This window comes from Musca autumnalis, unplaced genomic scaffold, assembly GCF_047663935.1.
Source record: "Musca autumnalis isolate F117 unplaced genomic scaffold, ASM4766393v1 scaffold_3, whole genome shotgun sequence".
Lineage (NCBI taxonomy): Eukaryota > Metazoa > Arthropoda > Insecta > Diptera > Muscidae > Musca > Musca autumnalis.
In genome coordinates, this window is record NW_027411866.1 from 96,938,802 (window position 1) to 96,957,781 (window position 18,980).

Here is an 18,980-nt window from a genome sequence, read left to right on the forward strand (position 1 = left end):
CTTCCATGGACTCCCACAATACCGAATTTATGCAGCAGATTTTCGGTATTTTGAATGTTTTAGCTACAATTATTAACCGAACTAGCTGTAATTTGACTTTTGAAGTTCTCAGTTGTTTCAAAACTTCTCCACCAAAAATCGTCAATATAGGTCCATGTTTAGCCCCCATATAACGGTACCTCCAGATTTTCGGTATTTTGAATGTTTTAGCTACAATTATTAACCGAACTAGCTGTAATTTGACATTTGAGGGTCTCAGTAGTCACGAAACTTCTCCACAAAAAATCGTCAAAATATGTCCATGGTTTGGTATAGCACTCTTAAAACGGTGCCTCCCGATTTTCGTTATTTTAAAGGATTTTAGCCACAATGTTTAACCGAACTAGCTGTAATTTGACATTTGAGGGTCTCAGCGGTCAAGAAACTTCTGGACCTAAAATCGTCAACATAGGTCCATGGTTTGGTATAGCAACCGTATAACAGTGTCTACTGATTTTCAGTATTTTGAGGATTTTAGCTACGATTTTTAACCGAACAAGCTGTAATATGACATTTGAGGCGGTCTTTAGTCACGAAACTTCTTCACTAAAAATCGTCAACCGTACCTCCCGATTTTCGGGTTTTGATGGTCTTAGCAATATTGTTTGAGGGAACTACCCGCAATTTGACTTTTGAGTTTCCTTGCAGTTATAAAACTTTTCCACCAAAAATTGTAAATATAGGTCCACACTTTGATATAGCCCCGTATGTAGTATCTTACTTCTGGCTGAACGTATTTTTTAGATTAGATTAGATAATTAAGGTATTTGGGGTAACCCTAGTCGAAAAATTGTTCCACTTTATTTTGTGAAAGGAAACTAATTATTTCATTTTAATTAAGATTATTTTTTGTGGAGGGTATAAAAGGTTCGGCCCGGCCGAACTTAACGACTTTTTACTTGTTTAGATTAGATTAGATAATTTAGGCATTTGGGGTATCCGTGGTCGAAACAATTGTTGCACCTATAATTGTGGACGGGAAAGGGAACTAATTTTTATATTCGGCTGGCGAAATTTAAATATTTATTTTCTTTTCCACAGGAATCCTCACCAGATTTAAATATGGAATACTTCTATAACATGTTCGCCTTATTTCCTGTAACTTACGATTCCTACTTCTACAATGCAAACCAAGTCTGTACTGTAGGGTACTTTCATTTTGTTGACAAAGCTTATAAACAAACTACGTCACATTTGAAAACAATTTCTTTTGGTTCCTCCGAGTGTATGTGGTGTGTGTGTTTAGGTATCTGTAGGGGGTATCTATCTAGTATAGAAGTGAGTGTGCTCTGCCTCTGCACTTATTATAGGTGGTATATTAAAACAAATTTTAAAATGCTAAATACTAAATGAAACATAAACTGTGACTAAATGAAGAAGAAAACTTAAGAGAGAGTGAGTGAAACAATGCAGGAGAGAGAACAACCGAGAGAGATACAGCTTTGGTATAGAACGTATGGGAAAACTTTTATAGGCGAAAAAAGCTTTTATTTTTTAGCAGAGTTATTGGCGGTGGTGGGCGCCTACATCAAACATATGTACATACATACAATAAGTCAGACAGCTAGCTAGCTGGCCGAATTGAAGTGAAAATACAACGGGAGCAGAACAGCAAAACTGATTACGCGACAGAGAACTGAGCTGCAGCGAAACAAATCAAATCAAATGGAATCAAACCCTATGTTGTACACAGCGGCCAAGTAAATCAGTTAGTCGCAAAAAGAACGCCACGCGAATTTTAACAAAACAATCAAAAGCTGACACTTAGCGAGAGTACGACAAGGCGAATCGAGCAAACTGAAATCGAAATAGAAAATATTACAAAAATTTAATTTATTTCCCTTTAATTTGCCAATAAGATTTTTTGTTTGGTTTTCTTAAAAAAACGAAAATAAAATTAAACGAATTTTCATTTCGAAATAATTTGCCAAATTTCCAAAGATTTTGTTCTTTTCTTGATGCTTAAAGCCAAACCAACCAAATAAAGCCCAAGGAACAAAAAAGTGATACAAAGAAATCAAATCTAAAAAAAACGAAAACTAAATTTTGATAAAGAAATTTTCTACATTTTCTATAAGAAAACAAAAAACCAACAACAACAATAAACGACATAAAGTGCATTAAACAATAACAAAAAAACCCTCAACAATAAACTTAGCAAAAAGTAAAATTTGCAATTCCGCCGCCGTACAACGAAAAGTTAAGAAATTGCGCGTTTTTTTCAAAATCAATTGCCAGAAATTGCAAACGACTTGTAGTTGTATCAACAATTGCAATTACCAAGGACAACCAAGGAAGCCAGCCAGCCAGCCAAACAATCATCAATACCTACCACAAGGATAAAGCGACGAGGTCCCTGACAACGCAGTCATAAATCAAAACTTTTTTCTTTCAAAATCAAAAAACCCCATTGAAGGAGAACAGCAGTAAAACAGGAAACTTCTCCTAGAGTCATTAGCAACTAATAACAACAAAACCCTCAACTCAACACTTTCAATCCGACAGCCCGACAACAAACAAACCTTAGCAAAATGTCATGGAGATATGCGGTAGGTTGTTATAAACTACATAAGCCTTATTTTAATTTCTTTTTTCAGTTTCGAAGTACATAAATAAATAGCTAGGCCATATTAAATAATACAAATACATATGCCAGGTAAATACATACACACAATAGAGGGCATATACAAGTACATACGTATCTAGAAGAAAGTACAAACAACCATATTGTATTTATTCTTTCAAAAACTTAGATTACCACCAAAACCCATCCTAGCGCCACCTACAAACATGTGGCTGGCTGGTGGTTGGTTGCCTAAAGCATCTTAAAACAGATTTTGCAATCACATCCTTGGAGGGACTTACGTACAGTAGCACGCACTTGTGGGTTTTACGACGCAATATTGTTGTACCCCTACAAAGCCAAACACACACACATAGATTTTCATATTTTTAGATAAATGATCCTGAAGAACACATTTTTGTTTGCATTTAAGTATGCTGTAATTCTATAAATAAAGTATCTTTTTCCAAGTATATAGTAAGGAAATACGTGCATACATACATAGGTGTGTATATATATAACAACACAAATTGTCTAAAAACATTAAAGTGGGTCATGTTGCGAAAAAGAACAAGTGAAAACAGCGTTAAGTTCGGCTGGGTCGAACTTTTTATAGCATCAACCATTAAATATTCCTAGATAAAATGGAATAATTTGTCGACAATTTTATGTGGAGACTGTGGAGAAGCTTCGTGACTGCAGGCAATCTCAAATGTCAAATAACAGGTTTTTTGCTTAGAAAGTGTAGCTAAAATATCCGAAGTATATGAAATCGGCAAAATATGGACCCATGTTGCCACTTTTTGTTGGAGAAGTTTTATGACCACTAAGAATCTCAAATGGCAAATTACGGGTAATATAATTGTTCCACAAACATCCCAGGCGGGACAAGGTAGACTTCTCTCATATCAATGATTGTACCCCGATTCATATTAGCTCAATGATATGGGACCTACAGTTTATCGTCGAGTCCGAACGGCGTGTCATAAGACACCACTTGTAGAGAAGTTTTACATGGCTGAGATACTCAGGAAATGTCGCCAACATTACTGATGGGCATTTTGTCACCTTTGAAAATTTGATGTTGTCTAGCCGGGGAATCGAACCCACGAACTTCTGTGTGGAAGGCGGGTGTACATCCCAAATTACTGGTAATTCGGTAAAAAATGTAGCTATAACACTCAAAATATTGAAAATCGGAAGTCACCATAATATGTGGGTTATACCAAAACATGGACCTATGTTGACAATTTTAGTGAGGAAATTTTGTGACCACTAATTCTCAAAATATGGGGAGGTATGTATATGTGTGGGCTATGCAAAAACATGGTCCTATGTTTAACATTTTTGGTGGGGAAGTTTTGTGACCTCAAATCTAAAAGTACCGCAATTTCGTTCAAAAAAATATATATGGTGCTATACCAAAGCATGGACCCACGTTGACAATTTTTGGGGGTGAAGTTTTGTGACCACTGACAACTTTAAATGTCGAGTTACAGGCACTTCTGTAAACAAATTTAGCTAAAATTCTCAAAATACCACATGTCGGAATGTACCGTTATATGGGGGCTATGCCAAAAAATAGACCTATAGACCTGTATCTTGATTTAAACAGACGAACATGGTTATATCGTTGTAAGGATGGTATTTTCAACTTTCATAGTCAGGCTTTGCTTTTTGAAGGTCCCCTACCAAAGCTGTAATATTCGTCATTATAATTAAAATCGAAAAATGAAAAATTGGGTTTCATTTGCGACTATTCGTTGTTTGACCACCTACGACAACCTACTTTATATAGTCAAATAAGTTTTTTGTCCATTCCGACCACTGAATATTATCTGGTTATCGTCAAAACCAGTAGTCTTCTTCCCTCCAGGACCCCCATTAACCACCAAGACTTCGTGGCGCTGAAGATATTAAATGCGTGTATTATCTACTATTGCGATATCTCCGTTATTTGTTGACTTTTTATTCAAATAAGGACATATACCAAGTCTCAAAATTTGGTGACGATATGATCAAAATTGAGGCCTGTAGCGTGATTACAAAGTTTAGATCAATGTCGTGCTTTGCTATTGTTAAAGTTACGAAGTTTTTCGGCAATTCACACACACACGACCCGAACGCAACGAAAGAGCACACAAATGTTTTGATTTGTTTTTGTTTTGCAGCATGCGTACATACCACGTTACTAACACACTGTCAAAAGTTGCAAATATTGAGAATTTTGTGTGCCCTCTTCTTGGTCGGCTATGGTTTAGATGAACAGACGGAAAGAGCAATGGATATTCCCTACATTATCATCGGTCTCATCATTTTACCATCACATTGACAATGTATCAACAAACCACAAGACAACCCCCACTATCGTCTCACGATAACATTAAGACTTTATCAACAAACCACACACACACAACAACTACCGCTGTCGCAACAATTGTCGTTAGTTAACTGACAAACCGACAAACCAAACAACTACAGTGCGTTTGGTGTCGAAAAAACAAAGTTCGTATAGTCAAATACTTCGCAACTACAAATTTGTAATTTCTTTAATATAAAGGCAACATCTAATATCTCAACCTAGTGCTGATAGACTCAACATGTATGTACATAAGGTTCATATTGTTCTGCTATGCTTACAAGACGATAACAACTACAGTGAAAAACTTTAGAAGAAACGGTAAGTTACAATAATACAAACTAAAATAATTAATAAATAAAAAGGAGCAAAATTTGTCTCTGCTTTGTTTGGTGGTGTGTGGTGGTTGTTAGTCAATAAAAAAAACAAAACAAAAACTCGCCAAAATTGTTGTTTTAATCTCTCAGAAAAACCAGTATTTTTTTTTTTTGTTTTATGAAAGGTGTTCTTGAATTGGAGAAATTTGATTCTTGGCAAGACTTTATGAACACTATTCCTGAAATACAGTAATTTTTTTCGTGCGTAGTCAGATCACAGAAAAAAACTTTCCGATAAACAGCTTCATCAAAATTTGTATGTATTTTGTAACTAAAATGCAACTAACTTTTTAAAAGACGATGAAATAAAAGTTATTATGTTTTATGTTAAAAAACTAAAATGTTTGGAGAAATATTTGATAAACACGTTTGTAAATATGACAATTCGTTTATCGGCAAAAAATCAATCAAAATTTAATTGAATATTTGAATTTGTTTATCAAATCGTTGTCCATTTTTTTCTGTGATCGACTCAGCTCGTCGAGACATTAATCTTTGTATATACCGTCGAATTTCTCTATAACGAAGAAAAATTTAAAACACACCTTTTTCAGCCTATTTTTACTTATGTATTTTAACCTCTCTATAACGAAGAGTTTTTATTGCACAAGTTAAGCCGATAGCAATGCTTTTTTATATAATTTTTATTATAATTTTTAATTGTAATAAATATTATGAAAAAAAAATAAATATTGCACAAGTAGGAAATTCTCACACAAATAACCTCTCTATAACGAATTTTTGTCAAACTTTTTCTCACTGATGTTTACATAATAAATGAGAAACAAAATACATTCATAACTCTCTTTTGATTGAAGTGCGCATTAAAAAAGAGAAGCAAAACTCATTTATCAGTTAGTTAGTTGCTCGGAAATTAGACATCTAAAGCAGTGATGGCCAAAAACACACATTTGCAGATTATAACTTGCGCTAGTGTGAGTGGAAATGTAAACAATCATTAACCGTACGAATGTGTTTACAGTGTACGTGTGTGTCGTATGCCCGCGGGCATAGGAAAGTTGTTGTTGGTGGCCATCACTGATCTAAAGGGAAACAAATGAGCATTGTTTTAAAAAGGATGGCTTTTTTAGTACCGCTATAGAAGATGCTAATAATGAAATACAAAAATAGGGTATCAATACGTATTGAAGATGTTACGATTGAAGACCATGTTAATGTCGATTTCGACGCTTTAACTAAGAATTATTCCTTTTTTGGAGTCTCAAAACAATGATCCCCATCATATTTTTCTTTCCTTGCAAATTGTGAAGACTTCGATAAATGAAAGTGGGAAAATCAATATGTAGGTAAAATTAACCATTTGGCCTTTGTTTCTCTATAAAGAATTTTCTCTATAACGTAGTAATTTTTCGGTGCACCCAAAGCTACGTTATAGAGAAGTTCGACTGTATAAGTATGGGTCTACGACCAATACTTCTAAACTTTTTGGCCAAAACCAGCTTAAAATACCCCCCCCCCCCCTCCCCCCCCACATAGTTGTGTAGGGTATGAATACTAGGGTTATGACTCTTAGACCTTTTTTCTCAAAAATGATTTCCTGTAACGATAATGAATGAACTTTTACCTATTAATGCCAAAAATAACGTTCATACCATTTAATTATTAAAAAAGTTCACATACAAACTATTTTGATTTTTTTGTTTTGAAAAAAAAAAAAAAAAATATTTTGAAATAAAAAAAAAATTCGCAAAAAAATTATTTCCTGTTGCACGAATGAATGACCTTTTGCCTGTTAATAACTAAAATAACTTTTATTCCATTTAAATATTGAAAAAGGTTACGCACAAACCACTTTCAATTGATATTATATATGAAATAAAGTTATATATGATATAAAATGATGGCGTACAGAAATAAGCCCCATGAAATAACACCCCAAATAACACCAAAATATGGAAAACAACAACAACATTTTTGGGCCAATTTCTTCTTTTTAGGACCTTTTTTCATTCAGCTGTTGGGGCCAATTTATCTTACAACAAGTAAATTGAAAATCATATTGGCGTCTAAATAATATTGGGGTCTAATTGCAATCCAGTGTTTAACAGAAAAAATAAATTGGGGTGAATTTTCGAAAACTATTATGAAGAAAACGAATAAACAAACAAAAAAAGAAATAAAAACGGTGAAGGACATAACTCCCAAAATTCGTTGGGAGTTATGTCCGTGAAGCAAAGAGGACATAACTACAAAAAAAAAAAAAAAAAAAAATAATAATAATTAAATAAATAAATAAAAAACAAGTAAAAAAGTATCAGAGATATACCCTCAGCCTGTGTCAATTGAAACACTTTTTTCCAACAAAACAAAAAAAAATAATTTGGGGGATTTCAAAATTTTAGACGTATTAACCGACAGATATGTTGATTAGGATTAAAGTAAAAAAGTTTTGGAGGAGTTACTTAAAGGAATGGACCGACATAGTCAATTATTAAAGTGGATTTTTCTTTGGGAGTCATATCTTTTCGATAGATATCGCGTCCACTAGTCATTTCGCCTGGACTTGCCCACGGAAAACAGGACCACAACGAACAGCATCGGTATACATTTCCAGCGGAACTTCAAACAGACCCTAAACTGCACTTAGGCACAAATGTTGAACTTTTGTGGGGAGGTACCCTAAGGAGAGGACCCATATGGACCATTTTCGAAGTTAAACTAAATTTGTATGCAATGACATGGCGATAAAATTGATGAGAAACAAAAGCTTATGTCGTTCTGGTTATGTCGAGTGGCTTTAAAGCTAGTTTTGAGTTATATGTATATGTGCTTAAAGTGACTCCAAAAAATGTTCAAAAAAGCTCATATATAAAAACTTTGGAAGCTTTTTGTGCGTGTGCTTTTTTTCACCAAATCACCTTATAATTAAGATATTTTGTAGAAACATTTTGCATTTATTGTCCGATTCAAATAAAACATTCCCCAAGTTTTTTCTTGGCCAAACGACAAATGTAATTAATTTTGGTAAAAAACTGTTCAGATTTAGACATATCTCCCATATACATATATATTTGACTTATTCACAGTGGTGTAGGTTACCATATAATCGTCCTCGCCTGACTTTGATTCTTTCCTTATAGGTTTGTGATTTTTAAACCCTCCACCATAGTTTGAATGGTATATTAGATTGTTTTTCCGCTTGTAAAGCGTTGAAATAATCATTTGCGCCCTTATTAGTATATGTATATTCTTGATCAGGATAAAATTCTGGCGTCTACAATAATTGTGCTAGAATACAGAATTCGAAGATGGGCTATATTGGCCCTTTTTTTGGTATAGCCCCCATATAACGGCACCTCCCGATTTTCGGTATTTTTATGATTTTAGGGGCATATTTATCCGAACTAGCTGTTATATTTGATGTCCTTAGTGGCCCTAACTCTTCTCCACCAAAAATTGTCAGTATAGATCCAAGTTTTGCTATAGGCCCCATATAACAGTACGTCCCGATTTTTGGTATTTGGGTCGGTCTTTTTTAGTTCAATCCAAAAACTTCTGCCCCAAAAATTGTGGACATATGTTCCCGTAAACCGGTACCCCTCGATTTCATGTGTGAAGTGAAGTTTTCGGGCTGAATTAGCTATTACTTGGTAATTGGGCTTTAAATTAGTCAAAAAACTTCTCCATCTAAAATTGTGAACATAGGCTATAGCTCTAATATGATCCGATTTCAGGTATTTTTGAAGTTTTAATCTCGGGCCCAATTGGGAGGCGATGTATGTACAATTTCGATAAAATTGTGGTATGGAAATTTGTTTACCCTTGTTTTGTGAGAAAATGTCCAAATTTAATTTTTGGTCCATTTTTTAATTTCTTGGGGACATATTCTAGGAAATGTTGGCATTTGTTAATTGGTCGTTTCATACTTGTTATTAACACATACCCTTATGCATGTATATATGCATCCGATGGGTTTTTCCGTCATGAATCGTTTTATGTCTTCCATTTTTTCGAGAATAGTTTTAATATTTAATAGCATCGTTAAAACTAAAACATCTGTAAATTATGTTTTTATTCTTCTTATGTAGTTTAAACTTAGTATATATGTTGGTATATAATATAAACTTGTATTAGAATTCAACAACTACACTAAGTACACATGAACTCAAACGAAATCTATGTACTCTTGCAATAGTTGTTCGTTCACTACAGATGTTTGTGTGTGAACATGCCGTACACAAATACACAAACAAGAAATACTCGTACATTGAAAATGTGTGTTGACCTTGATTTTTGTGTTCCGATGACCCAAATTTTTACCCATGTACTATACGTGGACATACTTTAACCCCTTATATAGTATACATGTGTGTATGAATGGTTTTATCGTTGTATTTGTGTTGGAAATGTTGATGCAGCTGCTGCAGCTGATGCTGAACTGCATTGTGCATGTATTGCGATGTGATTGGCATTATTATAATTTTTTGTACTCATTTATTTTTTAATTTCCTTTTAAAAAATATTACTATTTTGTTTGTTAGATGTATGGTTGGTTGGATTCAACTTTTGTTTTCTATTAGTTTCAATTAAATGCACAGTGTTCGGATTAGACAAAGGAAGTTTTATTCAGATTGTGAATTGATTTTAGAAGTCTAAATCTTGCTACCTCCATTCTATATAAGTAAGAAGACTTCTAATTCTATACTATAAAAGGAGACCTGAGGACCTCTATTCTATAGAAGAAGACCTCGGAGGTCTTGTTACTTCTATGATCTAGAAGAAGAAGCCTCCGGGGTCTTGCTACTTTTATGCTGTAGAAGAAGATCAGAGATCTTGCTATTTTTATACTATAGAAGAAGACCTTAGAGGCCTAGCTACTTCTATACTGTAGAAGAAGAAGTCCTGAGTGGTATTGCTACTTCTATCGCATAGAGTAAGACGACCTCTGAGGTCTTTTTTTCTTCTATCCTATAGAACCAAGGCGACCTCAGAAGTCTTGTTTCTTCTATAGTATGGTGAGAGAAGTCCTCAGAGTTATTGCTTATTCCACACTGTAGAAGAAGAGGAAGACCTCAGAGGTCTTCTGTATAACAAGAACTGCGAGGTTTTGCTACTTCTATACTAACGAAGAAGTAGACCTCCGAGGCCTTGCTAATTCTATACTATAAGAGAAGAATACCTCAGAGATCTTGCTACTTCTGTACTATAGAAGAAAAAAACCTCAGAGGTCATGTGTACAGAAGCACCCTTTCCTTCAGAAGGGGTGTGTAGAAGCAACCTTCTTTCAGAAAGGGTGTGTAGAAGCACCCTTTCTTTTAGAATGGGTGTATAGAAGCACTATTTCTTTCAGAAAGGGTGTAGATAAGCACCCTTTCATTCAAAAAGGGTGTATAGAAGCAAGATTTCTTTCAGAAGGGCTGTATAGAAGCACCCTTTCCTTCAGAAAGGGTGTATAGAAGCACCATTTCTTTCAGAAAGGGTGTATAGAAGCACCATTTCTTTCAGAAAGGGTGTATAGAAGCACCATTTCTTTCAGAAAGGGTGTATAGAAGCACCCTTCCTTTCACAAAGGGTGTACGGAAGCACCCTTTTCTTTAGAAAGGGTGTACAGAAGCACCCTTTTCTTTAGAAAGGGTGTACAGAAGCACCCTTTTCTTTAGAAAGGGTGTACAGAAGCACCCTTTTCTTTAGAAAGGGTGTACAGAAGCACCCTTTTCTTTAGAAAGGGTGTACAGAAGCACCCTTTTCTTTAGAAAGGGTGTACAGAAGCACCCTTTTCTTTAGAAATGGTGTAGAGAAGCACCCTTTTCTTTAGAAAGGGTATACAGAAGCAACCTTTATTGAAGCACACTTTCTTTTAGAAACGGTGTATAGAAGCACCCTTTCTTTTAGAAACGGTGTATAGAAGCACCCTTTCTTTTAGAAACGGTGTATAGAAGCACCCTTTCTTTTAGAAACGGTGTATAGAAGCACCCTTTCTTTTAGAAACGGTGTATAGAAGCACCCTTTCTTTTAGAAACGGTGTATAGAAGCACCCTTTCTTTTAGAAACGGTGTATAGAAGCACCCTTTCTTTTAGAAACGGTGTATAGAAGCACCCTTTCTTTTAGAAACGGTGTATAGAAGCACCCTTTCTTTTAGAAACGGTGTATAGAAGCACCCTTTCTTTTAGAAACGGTGTATAGAAGCACCCTTTCTTTTAGAAACGGTGTATAGAAGCACCCTTTCTTTTAGAAACGGTGTATAGAAGCACCCTTTCTTTTAGAAACGGTGTATAGAAGCACCCTTTCTTTTAGAAACGGTGTATAGAAGCACCCTTTCTTTTAGAAACGGTGTATAGAAGCACCCTTTCTTTTAGAAACGGTGTATAGAAGCACCCTTTCTTTTAGAAACGGTGTATAGAAGCACCCTTTCTTTTAGAAACGGTGTATAGAAGCACCCTTTCTTTTAGAAACGGTGTATAGAAGCACCCTTTCTTTTAGAAACGGTGTATAGAAGCACCCTTTCTTTTAGAAACGGTGTATAGAAGCACCCTTTCTTTTAGAAACGGTGTATAGAAGCACCCTTTCTTTTAGAAACGGTGTATAGAAGCACCCTTTCTTTTAGAAACGGTGTATAGAAGCACCCTTTCTTTTAGAAACGGTGTATAGAAGCACCCTTTCTTTTAGAAACGGTGTATAGAAGCACCGTTTCTTTTAGAAACGGTGTATAGAAGCACCCTTTCTTTTAGAAACGGTGTATAGAAGCACCCTTTCTTTTAGAAACGGTGTATAGAAGCACCCTTTCTTTTAGAAACGGTGTATAGAAGCACCCTTTCTTTTAGAAACGGTGTATAGAAGCACCCTTTCTTTTAGAAACGGTGTATAGAAGCACTCTTTTTTTAGAAAGGGTGTATAGAAGCACTCTTTTTTTAGAAAGGGTGTATAGAAGCACCCTTTCTTTTAGAAAGGGTGTATAGAAGCACCCTTTCTTTTAGAAACGGTTTATAGAAGCACCCTTTCTTTTAGAAAGGGTGTATAGAAGAACCCTTTCTTTTAGAAACGGTGTATAGAAGCACCCTTTCTTTTAGAAACGGTGTATAGAAGCACCCCTTGTTTTAGAAACGGTGTATAGAAGCACCCTTTCTTTTAGAAACGGTGTATAGAAGCACCCTTTCTATTAAAGTAATAAGACATCTAAGACTATCGAACCTCTGAGACCACCTTGTCCAAATAAAAAAAGGACTAAATGACATTTTCCCTCGCCTTTAATTCTATTTTTGAATTGTCGCAAAACTATTTTCACTACACCACAACTAATTTTAGACATTTGCATTTCCATTTAAAAATAGTTCAAAGCAATTCCAAAGTCATGTTACATACATTATAGAACCTAGCTTGGCTTCCGGTGTTGTGTCAGCAAAAAATAAACTTCACTTACAATAGCAATAAATTTGCATTTTTTCTAAATGTGCCAAGAAAAAGGTCACTGGTTGGGGTGACCTTAATAATAGGTTACCTTTTCAAATAAATTATTTATCGCAGTACACTGTGTGAATTGTGTTGTAAGGACCCGGGTGTTGTGGTTTTATTTTGGTTATTCGTTATTTGTCTTATGGCTATGGTGTTAGGAGCCGCCATTCACATGCGACGTAGGAGAGAGATCCTTTACAATTCACTATCAATGCACTTATGCTGTCACCATTTCCAATGTTCTGCTTTGTAGAATTTGGTGCAAAACTCTTTTATTTTCCTATCACTGATGGTCGCTGGCTGTGATGATGTTGGTTGTGGTGATGCAGTGACTATGTGACTGAAATGATGGGTTGTGGGAGGGGAGGACAGTATGTTACCTTAATGCTAAATGTGTGCATGTTACACTTGACAATACTGTGTCTCGTTTAAGCTTTATATTGTTGTTGTCTACACCGTATTCAGGTTTGTAATAAATATCCTCTGCCACAATATGTGTGCATGTATGTATGCATGTGCAATTGTATTGTTTTCTCTCAAAAGGGAAATTGAAGAATAAAAAACGTTTATTTTCTATGAAAACTAAAACTAGCAACACAACATTTGTGCTATAGTGTCCTTCTCCTCAAAAGCCATGGTATTCTATTGTTCACATACATACATATATATAACAATATGTTGTCTATTCAGGTGTCCTTCCGCTCATTCATCCGTTTCCCTGCCCGTTTGGTGTAGCTATCACTCCTCTATAGAAAACTGTTTGTATGACACATTTTGTATAATTGTCTTGTAGTTTCACATTCTCTGTATGTGTGTGTGCCACAAGCGCAATGGATGCGATGCTTCTGTTATTGTCTCAACTGACAAATATGCGAACAATGTTTGATGTCGTCGGTAGCTTTGGTGTGAGTATACGTTTTATTTGTCTGTCGACGGGTGACAAATCACTTGTACTCGCTCTCATTTACCTGATGATAATAATACACACAGATATGTGTGTGTTTCGTTTTGGTGTCATGTATATAAACCCAGCAAACCAATCGTACCGATATCGTAACGAAATCGAAACAAATTTCGGACGTTACGTCCGATATCTGATCCGAAATCGTAACGATATCTTAACGAAAGTTGTATGGAGTGTTTGACATAATTTCGGAACGAAATGTCGGAGCGAAATCGGATCGATTTCGGTCAGAATTCGCAACGAAATCGGAAGAAAATCCTTGGGAAATTCGGAATTCGAATTTTTTCCTCCGAATTTTCGTACAGATTTCTGAACGATTTCGGAATAATGTCGTATGAAAATCTGAGGTTCCTTCCGAACTTTCGTAAAGATTTCTGAACGATTTTGGAATAATTTCGTATGATTATCGAAGGAAAAAATTTTTTTCTGATGCCAATTTTTTATTTATAAATTTTCTTTGTTATGTTTTTTATTGGAAGATTATAATTTCAAAGATATCTAATGATTTTCACTGTTGTTATCATTTTGTAGTTATAGTAGAACAATGTAAACTTTGTGTACGAATATGTTGAATCTATCAGCACTAGCTTGAATTATTATATGTTGCATTTATATTTAAAATATTTAAAAAATGTATATGCGAATTTTATAACCAACCATTTTGTTTTTCCACAACAAACAAAAATGTTGCTTGTTAAATATATACAAAAGGTGGTTTTTGTGCGAAGGGAAATTTGTTTCCGACATATCGATCCGAATTCGTAACAAAATCGGAAGAAAAACATTAGCAAATTCGAAGGGAAATTTACTTCGACATTTTCTCCGAAATCGGAACGAAATCTGAACGAATCCCCCTACGAAAAATCGTATAGAAATCGATACAAAATCTGAACGATTTTGCTTCCGAAACTGTTCCGATATGTCGGACATTCGACAATTGGTTTGCTGGGAAGTGACACCAATTACTTCGTATGGGTATGTGTAGATTAATTAAATCGTTTTAAATACGAGAAAACTATATAAAATTATCATAATCCCTTCAATGTAAACTTCTAAACTTTTTACCAAAATTTGACATATGGTGAGACTTCCGGCCTTAAAAAGGCTTGTAATTCACCTACCTATTTTTTCCTTTCTTTCAGTAGGGATCAATAAAAGCAGCCTCTCTTTCAGAAAGGGCCAGTAGAAGCAGCCTTCTTTAAAAAAAAAGTGTCCATAGAACAACAATTACTTTCAGAAAGGGACAATAGAAGCACACTTTTTTCAGAAAGTGTCAATAGAATCACCATGTCAATAGAGGCAGTCTTTCTTGTAGAAAGGGTCAATAGAAGCAGCCTTTTCTTTTAGAAAAGGCATTAAAAGCTCCCATTTTTGCAGAAAGGGTCAATAGAAGTCCCCTTCCTTCAGAAAGGATCAGTTTAGGCACCCTTACTTTCAGAAAGGGTCAATTGGTCCTTTCCTTCAGAAAGCATAAATGGGAACACCCATTCTTTAAGAAAGGGTCAATAGAAGCATCCTTACTTTCAGAAGGGTCATAGAAAGTTCCTTATTTTAAGAAAGGGTCAAAAGGAGCACCCTTACTGTCAGAAAGGGTAAATAAAAGCAACCTTACTTTTAGAAAGGTCAATAGAAATACCCTTACTTTCAGAAAAGTTCAATAGATGCACACTAATTTCCAGAAAGGGTCAAAAGAAGCATCCTTTCATTCAGAAAAGGTCAATAAAAGCACCTGTTCTTAAAGAATGAGTCAATTGGACCTTTCATTCAGAAAGGATCAATAGAAGCATCCATTCTTTCAGAATGGTCAATAGAAGCACCCTCTCTTTAAGAAAGGGGCAATAGAAGCAACCTTACTTTCAGAAAGGGTAAATAGTAGCACCCGTACTTTCAAGTAGGGTCAATAGAAACACTCTTACTTTCAGAAGGGGCAATAGAAGCACCCTTTCTTTCGGAAAGGATCAATAGAAGCACCCTTACTTTCAGAAAGGGTTAATAGGGGCACCCTCACTTCCAGAAAGGGTCAATAGAAACACCCTTTCCTTCAGAAAGTATCAATAGAGACCTTTACTTTCAGAAAGGGTCAATAGAAGCATCCACTCTTTCAGAAAGGGTCAATTGAAGCACCCTCTCTTTAAGAAAGGGGCAATAGAAGCACCAAGGGTTCCAGTGGTCAATAAATTTTCCACCAATTGTGGACATACGACAAGGTTTTGGTATAGCCCAGTTATTTTCAACTTTTTATTTACATTTTCGGTCTAAAATGGCCGTAATTTGCCATGTAGGGTTCCCGGTAGTATAGTAACTTCTTCACCAAAAATTATGGACATAGGTCAATTTTTTTAAAACTGTCAAGTTTTTTTCGACTTGTTCGGCATAAATTGGCTGTAATATGGTATTTGGGATTCCCAGTAGTCAAACAACTTCTCCACAAAAAATTTTGGATATAGGTCCACGGTGTGGTGAAGCTCCCATATAATCGTGCCGCCCTATTTCAATTACTCTGAGGATTTTGTCTACTTTTTCGGTCTATATTGGCTTTAGTTTGGCATTCGCGGTTGCTAGTGGTCAAAAAATTTATCCGCTAGAAATTGAGGCCTGTTTTGGTATAGCCCATATATAGTCCAATTTTAAGTTTTTAGCTTCAATTTCTGACCTAATTAGGTATAATTTCATATAGTCAAAAATCTTATCCGCCTAAAATTATGGACCGGAAAGGAAACTAAATATTGCACTTTAGTTAATAATATTTCATTATGGAAGTTATAATAGATTCGGCGCCACCGAACATGCCGTTTTTTACTTGATATTGTTTCAAATCATTAAAAACAATTTACGCCTTAATTAATTTCCAATTATTTTCTATCAAAATACAATTAAGTTGTTGAATTTTATTTATTTGTAAAGTGGCAATAAACAAGTATAAACAACCATAACTAATTGTACAGATGGGTGGGGAAACTATTTATATTTCCGAATTTTCGCAATTTCGCATTTGTTTTTGTAATTTCACATTTTTAGATTGTATCAGTTTACTGCATCAAAACGACATAAATAATACGCCTACATGGTTGAGAACAACAGACTTTTAAGGAAAACACAGTAAAACCTTATAAAAACTAAATTTGATCACTCACCAAAAATCGACTAACTGCAAAGAACATTTATATGTGGCATTTTCATTTAATATAAAGCTTTCCTTCTACCAGGTTCCACTGTATCTTTTTTTCGTTATACGTCTTAATCAATAATTCAATTTCTATACTAAGTATTTTGAAAAGGCTTCCGCAAAAATTACTCATAAATCGTTGTAATGTCAACTGTTACATTATCGAGGGGTTTCGTTGGAACAAAAGATGCCGACGCCGCTATGCCTAGAGCTGTAAATAATTGCACATACCCTGTTGTATATCCAATAATTAGACAGTGAATGTCAATGTCAGATGCACTGGCAGTAAATTTGAAGAAAAATAACAATAACAAAAAACATCACATAGAAATTGCGAAATTCCAAGTGACACCGTAGTATCGTATGGCTGCTGCTGATGGAGAGCAAAATGAACGACAATAAAAGTTGAAAAATTTAGAAGAAAAAAACAAACAGCAATAACAAGCAATTAAAAATAATCGATGATTGTGGGCGCGTCATTGGAACATTGTTGGCCATAGAATTGTTATTGTTGTTGTCGTTTTGTGTTGGGCTTTTGGTTTTGGATGTTGAATAATGTCCGTAATTACAAACAAACAAAAGTGGCAGGCAATATTGAAAATTTGCATACTTATGGTAAAATAATTGTTTTTTGCTTTATTTTTTACCAAGTAACATTTTTAAACAATTTAAGTTTTATTAGAAAAAGGAAGTACAGTCGACTCTTCTTTACATAAATGAAAAATGTCGGATAAATGAAAAAATATCGGATAACTGAAATTGAAAATCACGGTGCTCTTGAAGCAACTTTAAATGGAAGGTGCTTACACCTGGTAAGTTTTTGCGAATTCTGAAACTGGAATGTTCATGGATGAGAAAAATCAAACAAAAAAAAACAAAAACAAAAAATCGCCGGAGCGCTTTTTGAATAAATCGCGATTCAGTTGACATTTTTAGAGGTTTTTTATGTTTTCACGATTTTGCTTTCAAACCGCAAGTCTTAGCGAAATGGGACTAAAGAAAATGTTGTAGCTGTGAAAATTCTCTACAAGATTGACCTTTATGATAATTTCGTAGGTTTTACCGTTATTAAGATATCGAAGTTCAAATTGGGATAATGCATTTATTGTATCGCTACCTTATAAAAAAATGTCATACATGGTGCGCCTTAACTCACTTTATGTGAAAGGCGCTTACACCTGGGAAATTTTTGCGGATTTTGAACAGCAATGTTCATATGTGAGAAAAATCCAAATACAAGAAAGAATCGCTGGAGGGATTTTTAAATAAATCGCGGTCAAAATTCACATTCTATCGAAATGGGACTAGAGAGAATATTTTAGCTGTGAAAATTCTCTACAAGATTGGCTTTCGTAAGGTTGTGCCATTTTCAGATATATAAGTTTAAGTTGGAAAATTCCAGTCATGACATTGTTTTATAAGGAGCCGATACAGTCAATCCATTGTCCTAATTTGAACTTATATATCTCAATAACCGTAAAAACTACGAAGATATAATTATATTCGATCTTGTAGAGTATTTTCATAGCTACAACATTTTTCTTGGTCCCATTTCGATAGGACTTGCGGTTTCCAAGCAAAATCGTGAAAATGTAAAAAACCCTTAAAAATGTCAATTTGTATCGCGATTTATTTAAAAAGCGCTCCAGCATTTTTTTTTATTTTTTTGATTTTTCTTATCTATGAACATTATAGTTTCAGAATCCGCAAAAACTTTCCAAGTGTAAGCACCTTCCATTTAAATTTGGTTGAAGAGCATCGTGCGATATAACATAATGAAATTCTGCAAACCTAAAAATATCGGATAAAAGAAATTCGTTCATGATTTAGAATATCGTTCTTTTAAAATCATTCGACATCAAAAGCTTGGGACAACTTTTGTTTAGTGGAGGAAGGAGCATTGTGCATACAGAAATAACATAAGCCCCAGCCTATGTAAACTCAGTTTTTTTTACCAATTGGGCGATTGTCGTATGCACTGAACGTAAACAAACAAAACGATTTCCGTACCAATCACACATAACGCCAAACTTTTCAGTTTTTCTGAATCGTTTCGTTCTCACAATTAAAATAAAACCACAAACTTTTCAATGCAAAGATA

General features: G+C 34.8%; 1 protein-coding gene across 2 annotated transcripts in view; it reads left to right on the forward strand.

Annotated features, from left to right (window-relative positions):
* Nucleotides 1-1,533: 1,533 nt before the first annotated feature.
* Nucleotides 1,534-18,980, forward strand: part of LOC141397099 (dual specificity protein phosphatase 13B) — a 50,701-nt gene continuing 33,254 nt past the window's right edge. The window contains exon 1 of one of the 2 annotated variants that reach the window (XM_073973018.1): nucleotides 1,534-2,588. In XM_073973018.1, the coding sequence (XP_073829119.1) occupies nucleotides 2,571-2,588 (18 nt within the window). In that variant the 5' untranslated portion in view covers nucleotides 1,534-2,570. The remainder of the gene's footprint in view (nucleotides 2,589-18,980) is intronic. The other variant, XM_073973019.1, reaches the window with a different exon arrangement.